General features: G+C 43.7%; 1 protein-coding gene and 1 long non-coding RNA gene across 2 annotated transcripts in view; both read right to left on the bottom strand.

Annotated features, from left to right (window-relative positions):
• MIPOL1 (mirror-image polydactyly 1) overlaps positions 1-1,917 on the bottom strand; it is a 163,002-nt gene extending 161,085 nt beyond the window's left edge. Inside the window, exons 1-2 of the mRNA XM_029079299.2 lie at positions 1,912-1,917; positions 660-765 (exon numbers count right to left, since the gene is read on the bottom strand). Of these exons, the coding sequence (XP_028935132.1) occupies positions 660-765; positions 1,912-1,917 (112 nt within the window). The remainder of the gene's footprint in view (positions 1-659; positions 766-1,911) is intronic.
• Positions 1,918-2,420: 503 nt separating this feature from the next.
• Positions 2,421-27,401, bottom strand: part of LOC114816391 — a 46,614-nt gene continuing 21,633 nt past the window's right edge. Inside the window, exons 2-6 of the long non-coding RNA XR_003764160.1 lie at positions 21,715-21,783; positions 19,277-19,411; positions 17,896-17,975; positions 4,214-4,437; positions 2,421-2,545 (exon numbers count right to left, since the gene is read on the bottom strand). This is a non-coding gene — a long non-coding RNA (uncharacterized LOC114816391). The remainder of the gene's footprint in view (positions 2,546-4,213; positions 4,438-17,895; positions 17,976-19,276; positions 19,412-21,714; positions 21,784-27,401) is intronic.

The following is a 27,401-nucleotide window of genomic DNA, read 5'->3' as shown; positions in this document are numbered from 1 at the left end:
AATGCGAAGTCACTTTATGGAAGATGTCTGTCTTGAACAGAATGTCTTATTTGTTGGCTAACTTGTGTTCTCCCATCTCCTATCCATTGAGCTTTAGGGACCTCAGTCTTCCCTAAAACAATCGCTTCCACTCTACCCACTGGCAACCTTTCACTCGGTAGACTGGCTTTAATTTATTGCGCAGCAGCATTATCATCATCACCACCCTACCTCCTCGGATGAAAAAATCGATGAATTCCCTGAAACGGATTTTTGCATAAAGTGCACTTCCTATTGGCCTGAACGGGGGGAACTCTCCCTCTGAAGGAGCTAAAACAATAAGTGGTATTTGAACTGCTGGTTGAAAGGTAGAGGCACTGGTAATCATTATTTCTCCTTGTTTGTTCAAGACCTTCCAACAAAACAAACAACCTTTTTGTGATTGGATTGACATGGTGTTAACAATGCATTTAATGCCCAAATCAGTATGAATGCAGGTAAAGCTCTTACTAATACCAGTACCAGGATGTTAAAGCCACTATTTCTAAGTAACTCCAAACAGCCAAAAAAAAGTCAAATCTTCCCTCCTTTAGCAAATAAGTTAACGTTCCCTGGGCCACGTCACCGAAAAGCCGGGGATAGGATCCATATGGCCATTTCGCCAATTCTCGTCTATCTACCTGCTGTTTTCTCGGCAATCTTGGCTTCTGTGGCTTGTTCCAGGAGCTCCAGCTCAAGTTGTACCGTCTTCAGCTCTGCATCCTTTTCTTCCAGCCTGTCACGAAGCTGAAGTGGACAGATCGACAAGGAGAATCTTAACTGGCGATCTGCCAACACGTCATTCGATCGCATCTATTGAGCTCTTACTGTGTGCAGAGCACTGCACTAAGCGCTTGGGAGAGTACATTACAACAATAAACAGACACATTTATTAGCGGACATTATTATTATAATAATAATGGTATTTGTTAAGCGCTTACTATGTCCCGAGCACTGCTCTCAACGCTGGGGTAGGTACAAAGTAATCGGGTTGTCCCAAATGGGACAAGTTTTTCAAGGGTACAGATCCACATTTCAGTGGTGGGAGGCAGCCGGAACTCAGCCCCGGTATAAGAGAAAGTCCTTGAGTAGATGGTTTGTAATAATAATAATTATTATGGTATCTGTTAAGCACTTATTAGGTGCTCAGCACCCTTCTAACCGCGGGGCTATATCCAAGGTGATCAGGTGGTCCCATGTGGGGCTCACAGTCTTCACCCCCATTTTAGAGATGAGGGCACTGAGGCACAGAGAAGCTAAGCGGCTTGCCGAGGTCACACAGCAGACGAGCGGAGGAGCCAGGATTGGAACCTACGTCCTCTGACTGCCAAGCCTGTGCTCTTGCCACTGAGCCGTGCTGCTTCTACGCCTGTAGTGTCGGGGGCAGTGGGTGGCAGAGGATGGCAGCAGGCAGCATCCCTTCCCCCAGCCCGAATAGTCTGCGGTCTTCTTGATCGCCAGCTATCAGGGCCTTCCCGTTATCCTCTACCCTGACACTCCTGACTCTGTTCCCGGCATCCTCAACGACAGTGGCTGGATGGCAAATGCATCCTTAGGGAAGCCGTGTGCCTGGTGATAAAGCACGGGCTTGGGAGACAGAGAACTTGAGTTCTAATCCCGGCTTCGCCACGTGTGTGCTGCGTGACCTCAGGCAGGTCATTTCACTTCTCTGGGCCTCAGTGACCCTCATCTGTAAAATGGGGATTGAGACCGCGGGCCCCAAGTGGACATGGACTGCGCCCGGCCCTATTAACTTGCATCTACCCCAGCGCTGAGAACCGGGCTCTGGTACAGAGCAAGCGCTTTAAATGCCGTAAAAAAACCACCCACTGGTTAAAGTGGGAAGGGGAAATGAGATCCAGAAAGAGGATGAAACGCGGCATAGCAACTCACCACCATGGGGAAACCGTGGATAAGGGAGCCGGAAAAGACAATTGGGAAAACGGTTATCAGGCTTCCCTACCTCAGAGTTCAACTCTAAGCATTCCGGGGGTGAAATAGAGGGCACAGATACCGATAAAATAAAAAATACTATTAAAAAAGGAATATGACACCAGCTTATTGTATTCCCACTCTCCATAATTCTGAAGCGAAATACGGTAAAACCTGAATGAATAGCCCTTTGGTTACATGGCTCGGAGTGCTTTATATCTTTATGATGAAGGAAGTGATATCACTGCCTCGGAACACACAAAAGAAACAAAAGATTCTTCTCTTAGCCAATCTCGAAGTTAAAACATATACCGAGGGAGCCAATTGGCAGTGACATAAAAGCTATTGTTGAAGTATTAAAATAGAGCAAATAATAAAACTGAATTATGATGGCTGAAAAATAGATTTAGTAGGTGAACATTTAAAGCACACTGTACAATTATCAGGACTATCTATATAGTACCTTTTATTGCTTGCTCTTGAGAATGTCCATTTCTTTTAGGAGTGCGACAGTCTTCTCTTTATCTCGGGCTGCTGTAACCTGAGAGGATCCATAAAATCATATACCCAACTACTGCCTCCATATGTCGTTCCTCTGCAATAAACAAAGCCAGTTATCAATGGAGGTAATTTATAATAATCATCCCGACGGTGATCAAGTGGCATTCCCGCCCTCCAAAATGATCAATAATTGGGCAAAATAAAAAGGTTTAACTTTCTGAAGACCTTTGGCTGCTTGATAATAATAATAATAATAATGTCAGTATTTGTTAAGCGCTTACTATGTGCAGAGCACTGTTCTAAGCGCTGGGGTAGATACAGGGTAATTCAGGTTTCCCACGTGAGGCTCAGAGTTAATCCCATTTTACAGATGAGGTAACTGAGGTACAGAAGAAGTTGAGTGACTTGCCTACAGTCACACAGCTGACAAATGGCAGAGCTGGGACTCGAACCCATGACCTCTGATTCCAAGTCTGGGCTCTTTCCACTGAGCCTTGATGAAACTATATAAGGCACAGGCGGTTATATAAATGACGAGGGCTTCCCCGAGGACCTAGCGCTCAGCAGTGTCTCAGATGGAGTCGGTGTCCTCTCGGCGGAAGGGTTTGATTTGGCGATTTTTGTCTCTCCCACATCGGCTCATAGGCAAGGCAAAGGACTCCGATTCTAAAGGGCTGTGATTTTTCAACCCCATTACTATGACCAGCGTTGGCCTGTGGTTCTGAGAAGATTTGTAATCGAGGACCTTTCCTCAGTGAAAGGGAATAATGTCGTTGACCACCGGCAGCAATAGGGTGAGGAGTTAATGAAAGCGTCACAATCACGTTTTTGAAAGGATCGCTTACCGCACGGCCCACTGGATACGGAAATAGGATGAAGAAATGCTGATTCAAGGGGGCTTTCTTTCACCACCTGCCTGTCAGGTGGACCTTGGGCAAGTCACAACCTCTGGGCTTCGAGTTCCTCATCTGTAAAATGGGGAATTAAACACCTCTTCTCCCTTCCCTTTTAGACTGGGAATCTGGGCTTTGAGTTCCTCATCTGTAAAATGGGGAATTAAACACCTCTTCTCCCTTCCTTTTTAGACTGGGTACCCCATGTCGGACAGTGATTTGTCCAGGCCTGATGATCTTGTACCCTACCCCAGTGCTTAGCCAGTTCTGGGCACCGAGTAAGCACTAACCAAATATTCCAAGTATCGTTATTTCTTTTCAGACTGGAGAGCACAGGCCTGGGAGTCAGAGGACATGGCGTTTCTAACCCCGGGCTTGGCCACTCGTCTGCTGTGTTGACCTTGGGCGAGTAGCTTAACCTCTTTGTGCCTCAGTTCCCTCATCTTTAAAATGGGGATTAAGACTGTAAAGCCCCATGTGGGACAGGGACTGTGTCCAACCTGATTAGCTTGTACCTACCCCAGAGCTTAGAACAGTACTTGGCACGCTGTAAGCGCTTAACAAATGTGACAATTATTACTACTAACAGTCACCATTCTCACATCCCGTAGCATTCAAGATTTAAAAAAGGGGATTCCCCCCTGACCAAAAGGGAAGCCTGTTGACTCTTTGGAAAGGAGGGTAAAGCCCCAGACTTCCCTGTAGCCTCCATGGCCACCACCCTCCAAGAATCCTTTAAAAGACTGAATTAGAATCAGGCAGGACCCAAATCCCCAAAGCAACTGAAAAAGCGCAGAGTCGAAGAGGAAGTACGTCCAAAGCTCGCCCCGTTCCACCCTTTGTGGGGAGGGGGAGGGGCCCGTGCTCACCTGGGTCCTTCAGGAACACGACAGTCCTCGATGTCATCGAGAGGGGCCCGCTCCGCCCCCACAGGCGGGAGGCTCCTCGGACTTAGTACCCTCAGGCTCTCGTTCTCACACTCTGCCGGGCCCACAGGTTCGTCACGTGGCTGGAGCGGCTTTCCACGTTCGGGCCAGATGAGGATTTTGCTTTTCCTGTGGAATCTCTACTTTCGGGTGGCAGCGGGGCGGATCTGTATGGAAAATACACGGCGGGAGACACGGCAAAGTGTGAAATCGTGAATTGCCACCGGCCTGACACTTAGTTGAAGAAAAACACTACTTTACTTTTTCAGGGCATCGCTATTCAGCTTTAGGGGGCACAGAAATATTCAGTGACTTGCCCAAGGTCACACAGCGGACACGTGGGGGAGCCGGGATTAGAACCCAGTCGTCTGACTCCCGGGCCCGAGCTCTTTCCCCTAGGCCACGCTGTTCCTCCCTCTGGCCCGCCATCGCCCCGTTGGTCATGTGGGAACATTCCCGTCCACAAGTCGCCCGCTTGGGAAAGTGACTGAGTGAGCAGGTAATGAACGTTCCTGGAAGAAAATGCTGCTTAAATGCCAAATTAAAATGATAAAAGTGTCTTGGATAAATCAGATAGACTGATGAACGGGTGCTGATCTTGCAACTTCAGCTCAGGTTAACCCATGTGTGTGTTTCTCAGATTGTAACTTCTTTTGTGAATGGAATAGTGTGCCTCTGAGCCCAATAACAATCTACACTTTGCCCTATATGACACGATCCCATAATCAATCAGTCATATTTATTGAGCGCTTACTGTGTACAGGGCATTACCCTAAGCGTTTGGGAGAATACCATATAAAAGAGTTGGCAGACCCGTTACCTGCCCACAACGAGCTTACAACCAAGAGGGGATTATCCTATATTATCCCATGTTAGTTTTCCACAAGTCCCTTTAAGGATACATGATGAAACATTAAATATGCAGAAATATGAATTATCCTCAATTAGCCTACCGGGAGAGATCAATGCACACTTCTAGGTTCCGCTAGAACTATAAAGCGTAATCACAATTATGGGAAACTCAGCATTTCTCCTAGACCTTTTGCCTAACATTGAAATTTGGGGATCCTTTACTTTGATAAGAGCATAACTCGTCGCTCTGTTCACATTGTCACTCTTCACTTTGCCATACTTATTTTCCATCCATCTGAATATTCACATTTTCATTTTTACTGACTCAATCATTTCTGTTGATCCTCTCACTCAACAATGACACTTGCTTATTTGAAGAAATCAAAGGGGTAGTTTATAACCTTACACCGATAGTAGCACGGGAGAAGTGAAAATAGAAATCTAATATAATCGGCTCACTTGGTTTGGGGGGGGGGCGTTTGGCTAAAAACGTAGGAAGCAAATAAAGCCCTTGGTTACTGTCTCGCACCTTTCATTTACTGGATATTATAAGAGGACAAAGCATTATAGAAGGCACATAAAACACACAGCACTTGATGTCTAAGGGGACATTAGTTGGTTCAGTAATACCATCTCTGACAATAAACAGAAGCAGTGTGGCCTAATGGATAGAGCAGGGGGCTGAGAGTCAGAGGACCTGGATTCTAATCATGGCTCTTCCACCTGTCTGCTGCGTGACCTTGAGCAAGTCACCGCATTTCTCTCCGCCTCAGTTTCCTCATCTGTAAAAATGGAGATCAAAACGTCTGCCTCCTAGTTAGACTGTGAGCTCCAAGTCGAATTATGTCCAACCTGAGTATCTTGTATCTACCCCAGTCCTTAGTACAGTGCTTGGCACATAGTAAGCGCTTAACAAGTATCACAAAAAAACCCAACATCCTTCAAGGTTAAAATGGAGGATTAAGAAACAGACAGCAGCTTAAAACTAAAATAAGAAAAGAACATAAACACTCCCACCAGAGGAGAGAACCAGAAATCGCAAGAGTGGGAGAGGTTACTGAAAGGAACAACTATGAAGATCAACGGGATGGAGCCGCTTCTGTCACAGCATTGATTGAAAACAGTAGAACTCATCATCAACATCATCATCACGGTATTTTATGATCGCTTATTGTGTGCAGAGCACTGTACTAAGAACTTGGGAGAGTACACTACAACAGAGTTGGCAGACATGTTCCCTGCCCACGAAAAACTTACAGTCTGGAAAGACAGAAGGTTGAAAGGGGGCACGATTGACATTTACTAAACCCGAATGGGATTAGATATGCCTATTATCATGTTTTTTGAATCCTAAAACACCAAAAGGAGAAGTGTGGCCTAATGGGGAGAGCACAGGCCTGGGGAGTCAGGAAGGACCTGGGTTCTATTCCTGGCTTTGCCACTTGTCTGCTGTGGGATCTTGGGAAGTTACTTCTCTGGTCTTCGGTATGTCATCTGTAAAATGGGGATTGAGGACCGTGAGCCCCACGTCAAACAGGGATTTGTGTCCAACGCGATTTGCTTGTATCCACCCCAGCGCTTAGTTACAGTGCCTGGCACATAGCAAGTGGCTTACCAAATACCACAATATTATTATTACGATTACGAATGGGATGATGAAGGGCAACCATTGGCGTTTTGAAGGAAACTTGTTCCAGGAACCACCCTTTAGCCCCACAGGAGGTCAGGGCATGGAATCCATTTCCAAAGGTTGGGATAAATTCCTGGATAAGGAACCCATGATGAGTTTTAGGGGAAAGTTAGGAAGGCTCAAGAAGGGATAAATAAAAGCCATGGCTAAGAAATCCCTGAAAAGCTGGAAGTGGGAATAGTCAGGAATGCTAGGATGGGTGTGAAACATGTGAAGGGAAGGACACCTAAAGCAGATGATTGGTGCTGTTTTTAGGAGGAAAATAGAGGAGAGATTTGGGAAGCGGCTGTTTGTCTGAATAAACACCCTGTTCAAAGAATGCCGGTTGTGGAGCTGTCTTGCCTGGTCCTCTTAGGAGGACTTGGAAGATTCCATATCGCACCCTTCAGTACCACTGTTTGCTTTGCTAATTTATCAGTCAGTAATATAAGGTCCCCTCTGCAGTTAATTTTTAACTCTAAGAGTACAAAATCATTGTGAGCGATTAAGTCTGGTGTATGTATGTTAAAAAGGTAACATCCAAAATGCCAGCTATGTAAAATAGCAGAACAGGGCCCAGATAGCAATTAAGGGACCAGAATTCATTCTTCTTGTTTTTAAAAAGCTTTGTAAAAAGCCATTCAGGGTATCTGAAGCATGTGTGATTGATATCATATATACTCCATGCTTGCTTTTTAAGCTTTTAAGGTTCCTCAAATTCTTGGGCCAGAGATTCAATTATTCAGACAACACAAAAACAAACAAGTTTTAAAATATTCAGTACTCTAAAGCTTAGTAAATTCTATAGGGAGCACTAAATTAATTTAGGAGCAGGCCACTTAAAGGAGGACATCCGTTGTGAAAATTCCAAGAACTCTTCAGGCTACCTGCTGTCTTTAGCATGAAATAAGAAGAAAGCGAAGAAGAGACGGCTGAAGAAAAGAAAAATGGCTTTGCAGCTGAAATCCTTGATTTTGAAAAGGTTCTCAGTCGTGTATTTTTCCAGGCCTCCTATTCCTTCGCCATCGAATTTCAATCTTTCCCCCATCTTTTTTTTTTTTAAAATCACATATAGAAAGTTCACAAACCACGACAGTAAATGGGAACACCCTGTTTCCAAGGTTTCAGTTCATTTTCCCAGTGGCGTCGGGATAATTGCTAATGTTAATGATTAGGCACAAGTGAAAGAAATGGGCAATCCTCCTCTTCGGAAACTAGTTGCCATTTCCCAAATCAGAGGGGCGAGCTTTATCTTTCCAACATTGGCTCAGGGGAAGAAGAAGAAGAAAAAAAATGACTCTTCTTTCCATCTGCATCCCGGCTCTACTTTAAAAGCATCTTTGGATTCTGGGCGCATCAAAAACGGCCGAATCTCGCCGGTCGGACACTTAAGCGGGATCCTCTGCCACCCAACTACCGCTTGTCCTAATGGCTGGATGATTGCATTTGGTCTTTGGAAACTTTGAAGTATAGGTAAGTCTTGATCACACAAATTAATAAATCCTAAAGCTGGAGGGAACAATGACCATTCCGCCTAAATTCTGCAGCTTAGCCCAGCCAATTTTTTCCAAAGGTCAGGTTGTGAACTGGAGGAGATCGGGGAGGTCCTCCATGTCGTATTGTTGCCAGGCACCTCCCGTCTGGATTGTTGCGGGCGTTTATTAGCATTCGCCGGCAGACTCAACAGAGCAAACAAGAAATTCAAGCGCGAAGAATAAAATGAAATGCTGCTGTATAACCCTTTGTCATTCAGCAAATATGGGACCTTTTTAGCTACATTGTTCCTAAACCTGGGTGACTACTTTAATTTTTCTCCCCAGTGCTGGCTGAATGAGTGTGCATGTGGACTGAATGCACAGCCTTCCCTGACAACTGCAGAGCTGCCATTTAATCTGCGGCGAGATGGACCATTTCCTGTGGGAACTCGAGCTATGACTTCCAGATCCACCAAATAAATCTCAGATTAAGATTCCAAATGAAACCTGCCTCTGGCAGATAAAAAATGTCAAGATGATATAAACAGTAAAATTCTAAATTAGCGAGGTGTTGCAAGGCGACTCGGTGGATGAGGGGGTCTGTTTACCCGTCCTCCTGTATCACAACTATACGAGGCATTCATCAAATGTCACACTTTCATCATATTGGAGGCATCATTAAAACTGTTTGGCTAAGGACCTTGAAGTGTTTAAGCAGTAGCTCAAAAGTATATTTGTGCAAAGTAGAAGAATAAATTTACATATCAGCAGCAGCTCATAAGGGATGGGTAAATATTCTGTTTATCTCTCATTGTAATTCATGTTAGTCTTCATATAGGATTTCGGGCCGTCGTTACGGGCTATATGACATTATTGCATAACTTTCAAGGCCACAGAGGATGGTATTTTCTTCAGATTCATATTTTTCCCCACTTCAAAATCACAAAAGGCAAAGGCAATCACTTCTACTTTATTTGACGGGGGTTTGGGCATTGCTACACAATAACACCCGAGACGACTGCCTTTAAAAGAGAAATTTAAAAAAACAAACCATGAAAATTTGAGGTCAAAAGCCCTTAGAAAAAGTAAGACGTTTGTTTTTGAGAAGCTTTTTGTTTTCTATGACCATACACACACACAAAAAAAGGCGGGGGGCGGGGGGAGGGAAGAGGGAAAGGTCACCTGTGGTAATAAAGGGCCAATAAAAAAATCACCCAGAGCAAATGGTCTATTAAAGAAGCAGGTGAAATCTCTGATGGGAGCCTCTATTGCACCTCCCCAGAGAACAAGGACTCTGCTTTTTTAATGAAATTTTCTGTTATGTCTTTGCTCTTCTTACCTGTGCTAATGCAGCCCTGTTCTGGTCTTAAACTCGGTACTATTTGGTAATAAAACACGATGAAGGTTTCCTGAAGGAAACAATCAAGCTGGTTACACTGCAAATACTTCTTTTTGTTATTATTCTTTGGACAGTCTCTAGGCAGCAAAATAAAAGGATTCCAGGGACCTCAGTTTTCCTCCCTACAGTCGACAATGGCACTTCCTTAAACCAGAATCTGGTGTGCTCGAGATAGAAAACCTCTCAGATTGGGAAAGGACTGTGCTTTACTTTGTCGGATTCTGCAGCCCTGGCCCAAAATAATGGGTTATGTGCCCACGCAAGAGAAAAAGCCCAAACTTTCAGGAATTAAATGTTCTCGCTCTCACATCGGGAATTTTTACAGAGCTTAATGCCCTTGTGGAGAAGTCACGGATGGTAAAATCTTTATGAAGTCTTATCCTAATTAGAAAAGATCACACTCTTTCCATCGTTTGGAGGAGGAGGAGGAAAAGAAAGATTGAGATTTCACTCAAGGCTAGAGAAAACATTTTCTTCCTTAATATTGCCTGCAGGTAACATCTACTATTTCGGTGGAAGGGTTGCTTATAAAAGCGAGCATTCCTAGCTAAATTTAAAATAAATGTAATTTTCCAGATGGCCTCACAACTAAGAATGTGAGAATACAAAAAGTAGATTATGTTGAAAATAAAAAAAATCTCAACCACAGAATTTATTGATATAGACTCACCTGTTTTGGATACTATTTTAAATAGTTCCAAGTAAACTTCCTTGAACTGTACCTCTAAGTAAAAAAATGAAGGAAACATTTATCTACAAAAAACAATTTCAAAATTCAAGATGTAAATCAAAGATTTTGTGGCTTAAAGATATTTTTTAAAGTCAAATTGAATTTCTTGAGATTTTACTAGCATCAATTTAGGTGTCAAATGAAAAATTCATTCCCCCCCACCCAAATTATAGATTAGAATCTTCCTTTAAAATATATTAATTTGAGCTGTGAAGCGATTTGCAACATTAATTTCAGGAGGGGTTGATGACCAAGTTAGAAACTTAAAAAATTTTCCTTTATTTTGTCACAAAAAGCTCAGGAACGCCCCAGAAAAACTTCCCTCAGATTTTCTAACAAGAGGAAGCAGTGACCTGAGAGTTGAATTTCAGTTTATGGGAATAATTTGAAAATAGAATCAAACGGTGTCAAATGTGGAATTGAAATAAAACGGGTTACATTTATCATAAAATCCTACTAGGGATGTTCACCTTCATATTTAGGAATTTATCAGAGGCAAAAAACATCAAGAGAATTAGATGCTATTGTTTTGTCACACAATGGAACAATACTTACTATTAATGAATATAGCTAAAAATAATACCCTAATTCCCTTTTTTTTCCACGCTTTCACATACAAGCATGAACATTGGTTCTGACTCCCAATATCAGTTCAGTGTTAGTTGTTGAACTTAAGAGTACTGGCTGCAAATAGATGGAAAAAATTAAAAATTACACAGAACTTTCTAAATGGTAGAAAAATATTCACAAGTTACTAGGATGAAACAACCATAATCATTTTAAATGTGACCTAAATGGAACCGAAATTCAATTCTTTAGGATCAAATATGAGTTTATTAGAAGCCAAAAGTAAAAGGATAAAGTATATTGGCAATCGGGACCCAAAATTAGAATTATATGGCAAAGGGCTCGTTGAAACTGTGTCAGCAGATTTATTTTGATTCCTTGTTTCTTCCCTTGTTCCTCCCTTTCTGAACCCCAGATAACACTACGTGGACTATATTTTCGGAGCTCATTTGGTTTAGAACAGTCATAAATGGACTCTTAAATTTGGGTTTTTGTATCATCAGGAGAGAACACAGAAACCAATGAAAAGGACCCCATCTGAAATGTTGGGGGGGTTTTCACCCTTAAAAAGAATTGCTCAATTTTTCCCCAAAGTAAAAAAATTTTGCTTCAAAATTTTAAAAAAATTGCCTACACATTATGAACTTTAAATGTTGACAATGACTCAATTAATTTATTGCCTTTTTTGCCATGTGTTCCTGAGATTATAGCGTGCTTGAAAAATAAAGGGATTTCTTCACGTTTATTAAACCAAAGAAAACCACCCAGCAACCTACAAGGGCCCAGTTACTGATAAAACATTCTGACTCTAGGAGCCTCATGAGATAATAATAATAATACCCACCCCACTCAGCCTTTTCCTTTGAAGGCCCTCACTTTAAACACTGCACTACTTTATTGCTAACCTTCCACCATCTGAATTTTACAATGAGGAGCTATCTGGGTGGGGGAGGAAAGGTGAAACTGGCTGGGAGGGCCAGTTTGGATAGTGGAAGGAGATGAAATTGGCCAGTGGCTACCAGTTGCTAGGCAGAAGGTATTCATTCATTCATTCGAACATATTTATTGGGCGCTTTCTGTGTGCAGAGCACTGTACTAAGCTCTTGGAAATTACAATTCGGCAACAAATAGAGGCACTCCCTGCCCAACAACGGGCTCACAGTCTAGAAGAGAGAGGCATGACATGGAGCTGCTGGTAGAGGTCCCTAGATCTCTCTCTTCCTTCCCGCCATCCTGAGAGCCTCCGAGCTCCCTTGCCAGCCAAGAATCCGGTCGTTACTCCTAAACTTAGGAAGTCTGCCCTTCCCGCTCCCAATCCGTCACCACCGCTTTTGGACACCAGAAAAATCTGAATTTCCCCTTCAAAGAACTGCCTGATGAGGACATCGAGATGATTTCTAGTTTTCTTAGAATGGAGCCTGCCGGGGATGTAAAATGCCACAGCTCCAAATTCTCTTGATTAACACATTCGAAAGACTAGTTTCCTCTTTTATGGAGGACTGAATCTTCAATCCTCCCAGCTTGGAGTTGGGCATTGACTCTGGAAACGAATCAATCCTCGCTGGCCATCAGCCAATAATCCTGAACCATTCTCTCAAGCATTCTTAGATGGTGATGTGTGAGAAGCTACTATCACTCTATTAAACCAGGGCCCGTGATGGTAAACAGCAAATTCGCAGACCTGTTCATTTTTAACCTCTTCTAAGACATACGGATAAAGCTAAAGAAATCTTAAATTCATGCTTCTATCAAAAGATGAAATGTTAAGCCCATTTGCTTTCGAAGGACACGGCTAAACTTAATACTGGCAAAATTAGATTTTACCCCGAATTAATTCCACTGGTTCTGTAGCCTCCGGGCGTGCGATAAAATTACAATGAAATTATACTCGATAAATTATTCGGCATCACTTGGTACTCACCGTCCCTCGATGTCATCCCTGTCACCGCTGACCCCTTGCCCTCGTCCTCCCTCCGGCCTGGAACTCTCTGCCCCTTTGTGTACGACAGACAACGACTCTCTCCACCTGCAAAGCCTTATTAAAATCACATCTCCTCCGAAAGGCCTTCCCCGACTAAGGCCTCATTTCCCTTAGTCCCTCTCTCCCTTCCATAGAGCCGACGTACTTGGATCTCTATCCTTAAGCCCTTGATATTGACCCCATATCCTCTACACTGCTAGCTCGTTGTGGGCAGGGAACACATCTAACTCTCTTGTACCGTACAGTCCCAAGCACTTAGTACAGTACTCCACACGTAGTACGTGCTCAACAAATATCACTGATTGATTGAAACAGGATCTATTTTCAGGTCTGTCTCCCCCTTCTAGACTACAAGCTCCTGGCGGGCAGGGAATGTGCCTACCCACTCCGCTGGATCGTATTCTCCCAAGCGTTTAATATGGTACAGAAGCAGCGTGGGTCAGTAGAAAGAGCCCGGGCTTGGGAGTCAGAGGTCATGGGTTCTAATCCCAGCTCTGCCACATGTCAGCAGTGTGACTTCGGGCAAGTCACTTCACTTCTCTGAGCCTCAGTTACCTCACCTGGAAAATGGGGATTAAGACTGTGAGCCCCACGTAGGAAAACCTAATTACCTTGTATCCCGGCCGGCGCTTAGAACAGTGCTTGGCACATAGTAAGTGCTTAACAAATGCCATCATTATTATATTATTATCATTACAGTGCTCTGCACACAGTAAGTGCTCAATAAATACCATTCATTGATTGACTGAATAACAATGGATAACAAGAGAATGGGTTCTTTTAGCAAATTAATGTTTTGGGGATAAGGATCTCCACTCATCCACTTGAAAATTGACTTCTCAACTCCTTACCCATATCTCTTAGAATTCCAGATCAAGATACATAAAATGTTTGCTACATGTCTTGGATTTCCACTGGCATTGACTTCCTAAGCGATCCTCCCTGAATTTATGTAAAAAAAGTTCCTTACCTGGTCAGTAAATTTTGAACCTCCCTGAATTTATGTAGAAAATTTTCTTACTTGGTCAGTAAATTTCAGATGGAATATATTTAATGATTCTAGTCATTTGAAAAGTATCATTCCTCTAACTACCCAGCTTTTACATACAGGGAATGAAAAAACACACAATATCCCACTTCTATTCATTATCACCATCATCGAGATCAATATTTCTTAAACACTCTGGGTGTACTTGGGGTCTGCTTTGTGCAGTACATTGTACAGTGGTCTGCACACAATGAGCACTCAATAAATACGATTGAATGAAAATTAATCAATCGATCAATCAGTGGTCTTTATTGAGCACTTCCTATGTGCAGAGCACTGTGCTACACACTTGAGATAAAATTAGAGAATATGTTCTCTGCCCATAAGGATGGTGAATGGGATTATTTGTTCCATTTTTTTCCCCAGAAAGAAGTTATATTTGGATGGTGTCATTGCGACAAATTTGACATGACAAACTTGCTTTTTCTCTGGAAGCCAAAAGAGGGAGGGGCAGGGTCAGCTACAAGACAGGCAGGGTCCCCAAGCCCGGGCCCATCTCAGCTGTGCTCGTCCTTCCCTCCACCCCCTGCCCCACCAGGGACGACGACGAGAAGGCAGGCACTGCTGTGGAGGAAAGAGACAGAGACAGAGAGAGGGGGACAGTAGTGTGCAAACAACTATCGAGGGTCCCGGGGCCCTAAGGAAGGCACTTTTTGACGTTGGGAAGAAAGAAATTGGAAAAGAAGGATACCGGGATTGCTTTCGTCACTTCCCGCCCATAACCATTCCATTCTCTGAATCAATCGATCTATGGTATTTACTGAGCACTTACTTTGTGCAGGGCACTGTACTAAGCGCTTGGGAGCGCACAACAGAATTAACAGACATGTTCCCTGCCCATAATGAGCTAAGAACGATAATAATAATTGAGGCATTTGCTAAGTGCTTACTATGTGCCAGGCATTGGGGGAGCGCTGGGGGAGATACAAGAAAATCGGGTCGGACAAAGGCCCTGTCCCACATAGGATTCACGGTCTTCATCCCCAGTTTCCAGATGAGGCCACTGAAGCCCAGAGAAGGGAAATGACCTGCCCAAGGTCACCCAGCAGACAAGCGGTGGAGACGGGTGAACCCAGGTCCTCTGACACGCAGGCCCACGCTCTATCCACTAAAGCCACGATGGGCAAGGGGCACCGATAGCCTTCTTGCAGAGCGGGAGGCCGACGGCGGCGGACGTGGGTCGGCGGCAATGGAGAGTTGAGGAATGCCCAGCTCGTTGCCAGTAACTCTGGAGACCAAGCGCACGTTCAGAGCCAGATTAGAGTATCGTGGCCCAGCCAGAAAACGACAACGGGTCATTAGGCGTTTTCACTTCTGCTCACTTGTTATCTCGGTTGTTTACATCACATACCTTGTCCAGTGGCCAAGATGGTAACCATGTGAATGATGACCACAGAAAGCAACTGGACGCCGAGGCCTTAGTCAAAGCTCGGGGAGGAGTCTATTGGAAATACCACCGCTTTTCACTTTAATTGTATGTGATGACAAGGGGTCTTTTGTGTTCACTAGACCTCAATAAATCACAACATACACAGATTCTATTAACGGGAGCGGGGCTAGAAGTGATCTGTCCTCTCTTAAGTTGCAGGTGAGAACAAATGACTAGAATCGTAAACCGCCGATTTAAAATCAATTACATCAGGCAGGACAACAAAGGAGCAAAATTTCCATTTTAATTCCAAAGGAAAATGATGATTCCTTTTAAAGGTTTCCCGATTGAAATTCATAGCTACGGGGGGAAAAAATAAGCCATCTTCTTAGACCCTAAAAAAGCATTCGTGTCAGAAATTAATTTTTAAAGGAAGAAACTCATGAAATTTAAAGGAATTACTTGAAGCTACTCTGATCTATGTAAGTCTCACCACTTGTCTGCAATTGACAGGAAATATTTAATGTATCCTGGGTTAGAGAGTCTGAGTTTTTTGTTAGCCACTACAGAACTGTTAACCTTTTGAACCTTCCTTAGGATATACTGACCCCTAAAGGTTCTAAGTTTTAATAAAACTCTATGATTTTAAAATTCCAGTGCACTGAAAGAGCAACTGATGTTTCACAATTAACTGAAATTCGATAGGGAAAGTTCGCTTTTTTCCAGAGATAGTCAACCACAAATTATTGTTTAAAATTTTTCGGGGAAGACTGCAGGACGCTGAAACATTTCAGTGAAAACCAGGGAATGCTCATAGTTTTACATCTCCGTAAATCCCCAGAACTCTAACTGCATTAAGGAATACACGGCAATCGAACACATGGCCGTTGAAGCGGCGTGGCCTAGTGGATAGTCCCGGGGCCTGGGGGTCAGAGGACCTGGGTTCTAATCCCGGTTCCACCGCCTGTCTGCTGTGTGACCTTGAGTGTATCACTTCACTTCTCTGGGCCTCAGTTGCCTCATCTGGAAAATGGGGATTAAGACGGCGAGCCCCATGTGGGACAGAGACAGTGTCCAACCCGTTAGGCTTGTATCGACCCCAGTGCTTAGTACAGTGCTTGGCACATAATTAGCGCTTAACAAATACCACTGAAAAAATTCAATCCAAGTTGCGGAATCATTTCTTTGTTTCTGGTGGGACAAAAGGCATATTCCGTTTTGCAATGTGTTTGAGCCACTCCCACCACCACCCTGTCTCCTCTTATTTGCGAGTCACTTCACTTTTCTGTGCCTCAGTTACCTCATCTGTAAAACGGGGTTTGATGATAATAATGACGACGATGGCATTTGTTAAGCGCTTACTATGTGCAAAGCACTGTTCTAAGCACTGGGAAGGATACAGAGTGATCAGGTTGTCCCACGTGGGGCTCACGGTCTTAATGCCCATTTTATAGATGAGGTAACTGAGGCACAGAGAAGTGACCTGCCCTGCCCAAGGTCACACAGCTGACAAGCGGTGGAGCTGGGATTTGAACCCCTTACCTCTGACTCCCCAGCCCGTGCTCTTTCTACTGAGTCACGCTGCTTCTTTAAAATTGTGAGCCCCATGTGGGACGGGGACTGTGTCCAGTCTTATTATCTTGTCTTGACCCCAGTGCTTAGAAGAGTGCTGGTGCATAGTAATTGCTTAATAAATACCATTTGAAAAAAAGGGCCCCTAGAATGCCTTCTTCCCTTTGCCTTTTTCCCAGAGCTTCTGGGCTACAGACACCCAGGTGCCCCATATTCAGATGAAAGCCCCCTTAATAATTCCTCAAATGTGCAGGACGCTTTTATTTTTCAAAAGGGTTTTCACATCAACGATCTCATTCTATCCTTGTCCCTGTGAGGTGAGGAAGGCCAGAATTCTTCTCCCCGCTGTACGTGTGAGAAAATCAAAGCCCAGAGAGGTCGCGCCTGACCCGAGCTCACACAGCAGATCGGTGCAAAACCTGAGCCTCCCGACTCCCAAACCCGCGCTCTTTCCACTAGACGGCACTGCCTCCGGTGTAGCCACCCTCGAGTGACATACAGAGAAATAATCTGTCCCTTGAACTAAGGTAGCTAAGAAAAAGAAAGAAGACTGAAGGGAGCATGATGATTTTTGGTCTGCTTTTCTCATTTGAGAGCCCATGTTCAAGAAAACACTCTCAGCTTTTTTTTTTTTTTTAAAAAGAAGATTATCTGGCGGAATAAGTGGCAGAATCTGGGTGAAGTTAGAAAACCGTATATGATACGTTGGACTATAGTTCTAAATCGGAAAAAAATCCCATTTTTTTCAATCGCAAATGGATTTGGAAAACTTCTATTTTGGAAGAACTAAGGGTTTGTTTTCATCTAAAATCTTGCCAGGCCCAAAGAGTTCAGAATGATTAACATTCCCTCTCCTCTCCCCACCAAACACTTCAATATATCGGCAAAAACAAACAGACTTTAGCCAGTACCTTGCACTAGCACGACACCTGAGGTTACGTATTAATACCTTCAAGTCCTTACCTTTTAACCAGTCCTCCAGTCGTCCTCCTGAACTTGTTTGATCTGGCACTGCCGCCAGCTCTCGCTCCAAGATTTTAGAGCTAAAATAAAGCCAACTCTAGATAAATAAACTTAAAACAATATATCGGAACACACCTATACCTTACCTTTGTTTGACAGGGAATTTACAAGCCAAATGATTTAAAATATATATATTTACGCCGGGACAATAAACTCTGTGTATTTTAACATTTGATGCCGAATTGTAGTCCTCAGGAAAAGGCCCTTTTTGTCACATTTTCGAATTTGTCAAATGGCTTCTTTTCTGGCCGTTGCTGGAAAATGCCTTTATTTACCTGACGGGTTAGATTCCCTCAAGTGTCACTGTCGGCGGATGAGGACCCACACGGAATTAGTGTGTCATTATTCAATTAAACACTAATTCAGTGTGTTTCATCCAATACATAATTCTCAAGTTCAAGATTTTGTGGGTCAGATTTAAATTCACTACTCTATGCATTTTCAAACACAATTTCGACTCAAATAAACTGGTAAGAAAAACAAACAGACGCACACCCCGCCATGGCATATACGATTTCACATTAAAACACGCCTTTCCAAATATCGTGCAAGGAGAAATGGGCATTTCAGTAAAGAGTCAACGATGCAAAGCGCAATATAATGATGCAGATGAAGATACAAACCAGTCGCAATTGTTACTTACTAATGTATCTAATGCTCTACGTTTGACAGAGTTATCCTTTTCTTCTTCAATAATCCCATGATACTGAGCATATCACAAAAATCCAAATAAAACTTTCCGCTGAGCAAAAACAGTCGCCTCGAGAGTTTATTGTTTACCCAGGCAGTTATTTTCCAATGACCTTCTGTTGCTTTCATAATTTTTACAATCTCCCAACAAGGATTTAAGTCAAACACCCAATAACTCACAGAGAAACACATTTTTATCTGTTGACCCAACAGCTAGGTGCATTACATGCTTCTCGGGGTTTAGAAAACAATAACACATCTTCACTCCCACAAAAACAGAAGTGCCATTTGTGCACAGAAGCCAAGTATTTCTACTGGAAGGTGTGTTTTAGAACCGCTATAACCAGCCAAGGTCTAAAGCAAGAATAATCGGGGACTTCTCCGACTACTCCGGCAGTAAAAAGGACACTTTTTTCCACCCCACATCAAAACCGGAAAGGTCGCTTTCATTTTTAAGCCTCTTGATAGAAAAAAAAAGTAATTCTGAAAGCTACCGATAAGGTTTCTTTAGGTGAAGACTTTTGGCAAATGCTCGGGAATTATCAGTTTCCCTCATATATATTTGATTTAAATGGAATTGCACTTTATAAAAGCTACAAGTCTGCGTAAGAGTAAAACACGGATGATTTACCTCATATTGGAACCCGAGTTCTTTACAAAAGTCCTCAAATGAAGCCGTAAATCTTCTTCTTTTCCAATTCTCTGTAAGTGTGTTGATTTGGGATTGGCAATCTTTCTCTAAGTTTCTCATTTACTTTTGGATTAGCTGAAAATATAGCAGGTTATTAATATCAAAGAACTATGTTTCAGTCAATGAAGCCATTTCCCTACATATTGCCCAAAAAGGTTAATAATAATCACAGTCTTTTAATAAGAGACTCATATAGCGAGACATGAAGAAAATACCATCTTTAATAACCTCTGGAGTATTTTAAAGCGTGTCTGAGAGGCCTTAATGTGCCTCGTAATATACTATTAAAAACCATAATTTCATCCCTGCACAATATACAGTCATTCTTTCTCACCATTTACCCAGCTAATGAATGCCAGCAATTAGTAAAATGTAATCCCATTGCGCAATCGTTTTAATGCTTTTAGCACTCAGAAAAGTAAACACCAAATTAATACTGCTCAAGCCATATCAGATCCTAGTTGGAAGCAAGCAATTATAGTTCAGCTCCTCAGGTGTAATTAAATGATTGGAATGATTTAGTTCCATAAATGCAAGTTAATTCATAAGCAAGCAACAAATATACTGGGAGTAATTACGAGAAACGTCGACCGTCGAAGTGGGAACGGCTCTTCGAGGTGGCTGGTGTGGGAAAATGCTGCCCTCTGCTGGGAGAATCGGGTCGCCCGCTGGTGGTGGGTGGCTTAAAAGGGGGTGGGGGGTAAAGTGAGTCTCCTTACCCCCCCAGGAGTCACTACCTCCATCCTGGGGTGAAGACTGGACACCCCCTGGGTGATCCTGCGGGCCTCGGTTCTCCCTCCTGTGGAGGTCAGAGCAGGGAACGTGCCTGCTAATCATTAATAATAATAATAATAACGATGATGATGGTACTTGTGAAGCGATTACTACATGCCAAGGACCGTTCTGAGCACCCAAGGTCATCGGGTTGCCCCACGTGGGGCTCACAGCCCTCATCCCCATGTTACGGATGAGGTCGCCGAGGCCCAGAGAAGCGACAGAGTCACCCCGCTGACAAGTGGCGGAGCCGGGATTAGAACCGGTGACCTCTGAGTCCCAAACCCGGGCTCTTTCCACCGAGCCACGCTGCTTCTCTAATTCTCTCCCAAGCGCTCGGTACAGTGCTCTGCCCATATTAAGCGCTCAGGAAATACCACTGAGCGATCGATTTGGGCCCGAGGCGGTGGCGTGGGGCCAAGGTGCGGGACAGGTGTGGAAATGCATTCAATCGTATTTATTGAGCACTTACCTTGGGCAGAGCACTGTGCTAAGCGCTCGGGAGGATGGATGAACGAACTGTGGTACTGGGTCGGTGCTTACTATGGGCCAAGCACTGGGACAGAAACAGTCCAGTCAGACCAGATCCGCTCCCCGTCCTCCACGGGCTCACAGTCCAAGGGGGCGGGAGATCGGGACTTAATTTCCACATTACAGATGTGGAACTGGGGAAGGGAGAAGGGAAGTGACTTGCTCAAGGTCACGGAGCAGGCAGGAGCCAGAGGCGAGATTAGAATCCACCTCTCCTGATTCCCAACCCTGTCATCTCTGTGCTCCGCCTCTCGGCTTCTAAATCGGGCATTCATACATTCAGTCGTATTTATTGAGCACTTACCGGGTGCAGAACACCGTTCTAAGCACTTGGGAAAGTACGATATAACAATAAACAGACACATTCTCTGCCCACAATGAGCTCAATCGATCAATCTATTAATCGATCGCATTTATTTAATCTCCCTCTTGTGCAGGGCACTGAGTTAAGTGGTTAGGGAACTATGACAGAGGTAATTATCCCTGCCGGCTACTGGTAAATACCTATACAACTCAGTGGAAGCTTTTCACAATATGGGAAAATTAAATCCACGATCTTAGGGTTGTTCCCACGAAGGAAATAGTCTTTCTACAGCCTGGTGGAAAGAGTCCAATGCTGAGAATCAGAGGGTCCGGGTTCTATTCCAGACTGAGCTGCTTGCCTGCTGTGTGACCTTGGGTCAGTCACTTAGCTTCTTCGTGCCTCAGTTCTCCGATCTTATAAAATGAGGGCGAAATACCCGCTCTCCCTCTTACTTAGACTGTGAGCCGGCTCCCTGTGGGCTGTCGCTGCGTCCGGTCTCGTCTATCCCGTGCCTATTCCACGTTTAGTATATTGCTTAGCACATGGTAGGTGCTTAGTAAGTACCACAGCTGTTATGATTATTATTATTATATTTCTAGCAGTTTACAGGCCTTGGCCCAGGACAGAATAAGACGGAGACTCATGCCCTGCCAGTAGCAGTGGTTCAGGGAGGACCGAAATCTGTCCCCCTTAATACGTCCGGTCTCAACGCCGAGAAAGCAAATGGGTGATCAACTCAGCTCCAAAACAAGCCCCTCTGTTCTCTTACCATTGAGTGCCAATCAATAATTCAACTTAAACGGGTCCCGGTGGCTTGGGAGATACGAGCAAATCAACCCTGGAAAAAAAATGAATACAGTTGAGTGCCAGAGATTCTGAATCTGAGGATCACAAAATGAATACAGCATAGTGATGGGAGCGAAGCTGAAGACAGAACCAATGAACAGGCTCAAAGAACAGGCTGGAGAGAGTGTGGCCTAGTGGAAAGAGCCTAGGTGTCGGAGGATCCGGGTTCTAATCCCGGTTCCGCCACTTGTCTGCTGCGTGACCTTAGGCAGGTCACTTCTCATCTGTAAAATGGGGATAATGGGGAGATCCCCATGTAGGACATGAGCTGTGGCCAACCCGATTAGCTTGTACCTGTCCCGTGCTTAGAACAGTGCCTGGCACATAGTTAAACGCTTAACAAATATCATTATAAATCAATTTTTTTAAAAAAAACACCACCACTCAAACTTTCTGGATAAATGCATCCGGGAGACTAAGTGTGGTGAAAGGGGGATGAGGAACGGTGAAAGAGGGAACCGAGTTCACAAAAGACAGTGTGTCCTCTACAGTATCGACGCTCAGAGAAAAGACGATTTCTAACAGTCTCCAAGGAGTAGCTCGCATTAGCAAAAGACTCGTTTCCAACATCCACGTTTTCCCTCACAACTAAATTGGGGCTGTCAACAAGGGCACCCCTAATGAAGGAAGTGAAGAAAAACTAGGCAATATATACACTGAAGATTAAATGAGCAGTAAATAAGTGTTGTCAGTTCTCTAGAGCCAAAAATCACATCACAACCTGCGCCTCTATTTACACGATTAAACATGGTCTAACATTAAACAGGGCGAATGTCCACCATGCAGTGAAAATTTCCTGAGTGAGATCTTTAGCATTTTACCATTTTATCTGGTGTCTGTAGGGATATAAAAATCAGGCTTCCGTGACTGAAAAGAAACACTGCATTACAAGACATATATGGTACGTAAATTGTCAAAATGAATAGAAATCATATGGATAAACGGCCCTGGCACTAGATTTAAAATGTACAGCACACTTAGTTTGCCCTTTGATGTCACGCTCTTATTTTTCTATTCAAATCTTGTACACTGTAAGTTAATTGCTTTTGGAAACTACTTATTATTCATGTAAAAATTAATGTGCCAATGTCTTTAAATCCTTTTAAATGCCCATCCATGCATCTTCCTTCTTTAAGTACCAATGAAATCTGTCGGAGCTATCAAGCGCACCTTCGACTTGCGAAAAGTTCTAATAAAGATCTTTTTTCTGATAACATAAGATTTTAATTTTCACCAACTTTACTTAAATTCCATTAATTTTTTAAGCTGCTTTTAATAAATTCACCAAGGAAAAAATTTCAGCCTCCTAGTCTGTCATTTGTGTTCCAGCTGACTTTATGAATATTAATAACAGTGTTATCCTGATTAAATAGGCTTCGTAGGAAATCCCTGTGAATCCTATAGCTCAGACATCTCATTTTTCCAACTCTTTATGAATTTGGATTCAGACATTAAACTGGAAAAAAATCTGAAAAAACAGATTTAATGGTACATTTGCGTATCCCTAAGCAAAAATTAGATGTTCTAATGATTCCGACATTGAAACGGACTGAGCTTCATATCAGGGGGTCCGGCTGTCCGGAAACAAGCAACACATTTCCACATAATGAAAACTTCCCTGATTTTCAGAACCGAGGATTAAGACCGTAGTAAAATACTCGCGTCTGTCCTTTCACTCACCTTAAAAGTAGACAGCATCAGTGTCGGTCTCTCATAGTTTCAAAACTGCTCTCAAATGAAAATACCGAGACTCCACACCGGCAACATTGTTTTTAATATCTAAAATTTCACTGGGCATTTACTCCAGCTCTGACGCTATGACCAGACATTAAACAATTTCAATAAACAACACAATGACTGAAAAGTTCCCAAATGGGATGACAGGGTTGCCATGTAACTGATGTATTTCTCTTTTTAAAAAAAAACCACGTGAAAAGATTTGGAGATTGAATACGCAGAATATGTTCAGCTGGCCCATTCTGCAATGTTAAAATGACTGAACCTATACTGAATTGGCCTAATTAGGACATTATTTCAGCAGTGTGCTGGGCACTAGATTTCTTTGATTAAAATACGTCTGTTTTCCTCGATTTGGCTGCCGTTACTAAGCGAAGCAGAAGACCAACTTTAAAAAGAAATATTGTTTTCACGTTTACATGTAGTGCCTGAATCAGGGCTCCACAGCAAGACTGATGCCTATCTAAAATCATTTCAGAACTTCGCTTGGCCGACAAGAGGGAACAACCATTTCACTGAGTTTATTTTCAAAGTTGAAGATACGTGGGATCATTCCCAAGAGGCACCAAAGTATGGTGTGACTTCCCACACCCAGTTCCCCTTATCCTGTGCTTGTCTGAATTCTGAAGAGGGACGGATTTTGGTCCTGGCAGAAAGAATTAGTAGAAAGGGAAGGGGAGAGAGATTTCCTAAAATGCCAGATTTTCCAAGAGGTCATCCTTGATTGACCGCCACCTTTCTAATCAGTCACTTGCATTTATCAAGCGCTTGTGTGCAGAGCACTGTTCTAAGCACTTGGGAGAGTACAGCATAATGGACAAGTTCCCTGCCCACAACGAGCTTACAGACCAGAGGGGGAGACAGGCATTTATATAAATAGTATTATGAATATAAATAGTGGTGACACCCTATCATCCACCTTGGCCCTCCTGAACGGTTCTTACGAGATGCTTTAGCACCATTTTCCAGATGAGGAAACAGACAGCAGGTCTAAAGTCGCTCAGTGGGCAAGTGGTGGAGGTGGGACCAGAACCTGTGTCTGAGGTCTTTCTATCAGGCCACCCTGCCCTTTCTGAATTTAACAATTTAACTGTTTATGATGGATAATTCCAAATAAGAGACTCATTAAACAGTCCCGCAGCATCTCCCCTTAGGCTATCTTGATCACTTCTCCGATTCTTTGTATAGTATCGATGGTTTCCATTCTCGGTTCATATCATCGCCAGTATTTTGTGAGCACTTCCTCTCGGAAAAGCCCCACACTGGACACCTGTTGTGTGCAGAGGAAGATATCAAGTGTGTGGGAGCATGTTTGGAAGAAGACATGATTCCTGACCTTGTTTACAGTGCTTATGCTGCAACAGGGGACATGAGCAGACATAGCAGTGTTGTCTAGTGGATAGAGCACGGGACTGGGAACCTGAAGGACCCGTGTTCCAATCCAGACTCGGCCACTCGTTTTATGTGTGTGACCACGGGCAAGTCACTTCACTTTTCTGTGCCTCAGTTTCCTCATATGTAGAAAGGGGATGCAATCCTACTCCCTCCTACTTAGAATGTAAGCCCCATGGGACAGGGACTGCGTCCAACCTGGTTATCTTGGATCCACCCCAGTGCTTAGAGGAGTGCTTGAAAAATAATAGTGCTTAACAAATACCACTATCATCATAGATCTATGGCGGGAATGGGTGGGGAGCCACAGATACAGCTGTTAACAACAAAGTAAAAAAGGAAATGGATCAGGAAGTCAGTAAGCATATGAATTAAACTAATGTTCACTTATGGAAGCAGATCAGGTTGGACAGTCTCTGTCTCACGTGGGGCTCACAGTCTCAATCCCCATGTTACAGGTGAGGTAATCGAGGCCCAGAGAAGTCAAGTAACTTGCCCAAGGTCACACAGCAGACAAGTGGCAGAGCCAGGATTAGAGTGCTTAGGACAGTGCTTGGCACATAGTAAGGCGCTTAACAAATACCATCATCATCATCAACCTCTGACTCCCAGGCTCGTGCTCTTTCCACTAGGCCACGCTGCTTCTCTATACACCCACTATCTCTACTTCCTCTCTTCCGGCTCCCTTCTTGACCCTTTGAAGTCCGCTTTCTGCTCCCTTCATTCTCCGGGGACCTCTCTCTCTCTCTCTCTTTTTGCCAAATCTTCTTCTTGCCAAATCTCACCAACTCCACTCCGTCCTAACCCTCCTGGACCTCGACACTGGCTGCCTTCGACACTGTAGACCACTCCCTATTCCTGGAAACACTATCTACCTCAGTTCTACTGACAGCATTCTTTCCTGGTTCTCCTCTTACCTCTCTGGCCCATCCTCCTCGGTCTAATTTGCCGACTTCCTCTGCCTCCCGTTTCCTAAATGTGGGTGTTCCCGAGGGCACTGTTCTAGGTCTCCCTCTCTTCTCATTTTACACTCTGTCCCTCCGGGACCTCATCCACTCCCACTGCTTCACCTAGCATTTCTGTATGACACCCCAATTTAACCCTGACCTCTATCCTCCTGTGCAATCTCACATTTCCTCCTGCCTCCGGGGCATCTCTGCGTGGGATTCTTGCCAGCACCTCAAGCTCGACATGGTCAAAACTGAACGCCTCGTCTCCACCTCCCAAATCCCCTCCTCCGCCTAACTTTCCTAATACAGATGACAACATCACCATCCGCCCTGCCTCTCAAACCTGCAACCTTGGCCTCCTCCCTTTCTTCAGCGCTTACAACAGTGCTTGGCACATACTAAGCACTTAACAAACACCATCGTTATTATTATTTCAACCTCCATATCAGTCTGTGGCAATATCCTGTAGGGTTTTCCACCACAATATTTCCAGGATCCAACCCTCTCCTCATTTATTGGCTATCACGCTGGTCCAGGTGCTTCTTCCCAAATTGACTATTGCATTGGCCTCCTTTTTTTAAGGTATTTGTTAAGCACTTACTATGTGCCAGGCACTGAACTAAGCACGGGGGTAGATATAAACTAATCAGGTTGGACACAGTCCACTTGGGGCTCATAGTCTTTCAATCCCCCATTTTAGAGGGATTAGGGAACTGGGGCCCAGAGAAGTTAAGTGAGTTGCCCAAGTTCACGCAGCAGACATGTGGCAGAGCCGGGATTAGAACACATATCCTTCGGACTCCCGGGTCCGCGCTCTAGCCACTAGACCACGCTGCTTCAGCTTCTCTCTCACTTCTTACCTTCAGAGTGAGGGAAGCTCTCTGCCACCTGGATCATTTTTCTAAATCCTTCAAAATGCTCAACTCGTTGCCCATTCTTCTCCACTATCAAGCAGAAACTCATGACCATTAGTTTTAAAGCTTTCAATCAGCTCTTTCCTTCTTTCTTTCCTATTCTCTTCAACTTCACCCCATTTGGCATTCTCCATTCCTCTCAAGCTCACCTTCTCACCGTGTCTCATTCTCATCTCTCTCACTACCAATCTCTCATATCCGACAGACCAAATATCTCTCCACCTTCCTTCTGAAACCACATATTTCAGTTCAGAGTTTGCCAAACTGCAACTTGGCAATTCTGTGCCACCTAAAGATCTCAAATAGTCTCTCTCTCTATTCAAGCATTTATGCATATATTTTTAATAACTCATGTCCAGAACTCCTTTTCAGTCTTCCTCCCTGTTCAGTTGCAAACTCCTTGAGGACAGGGAGAGGTCTAACAATTCCACTGAACTCTGCACACATTAGGTATTCATAAACAGTGTTGATTGATTCAATAATGTGTACCACGCATTTCCAGTCTTCAAGGAATTTACAACTTATTGGGGGAGACAAGATATTGATAAATATACATTAGGTGAGATAATGAGAATACAGATAACTAACAGAGCCAAATAAATACATGAATAACCAGT

The sequence above is a fragment of the Ornithorhynchus anatinus genome, chromosome 14 (genome assembly GCF_004115215.2).
Source record: "Ornithorhynchus anatinus isolate Pmale09 chromosome 14, mOrnAna1.pri.v4, whole genome shotgun sequence".
NCBI classification, from domain to species: domain Eukaryota; kingdom Metazoa; phylum Chordata; class Mammalia; order Monotremata; family Ornithorhynchidae; genus Ornithorhynchus; species Ornithorhynchus anatinus.
The sequence above is the reverse complement of the archived record's forward strand: the minus strand, read 5'-3'. Positions and strand labels throughout refer to the sequence as shown.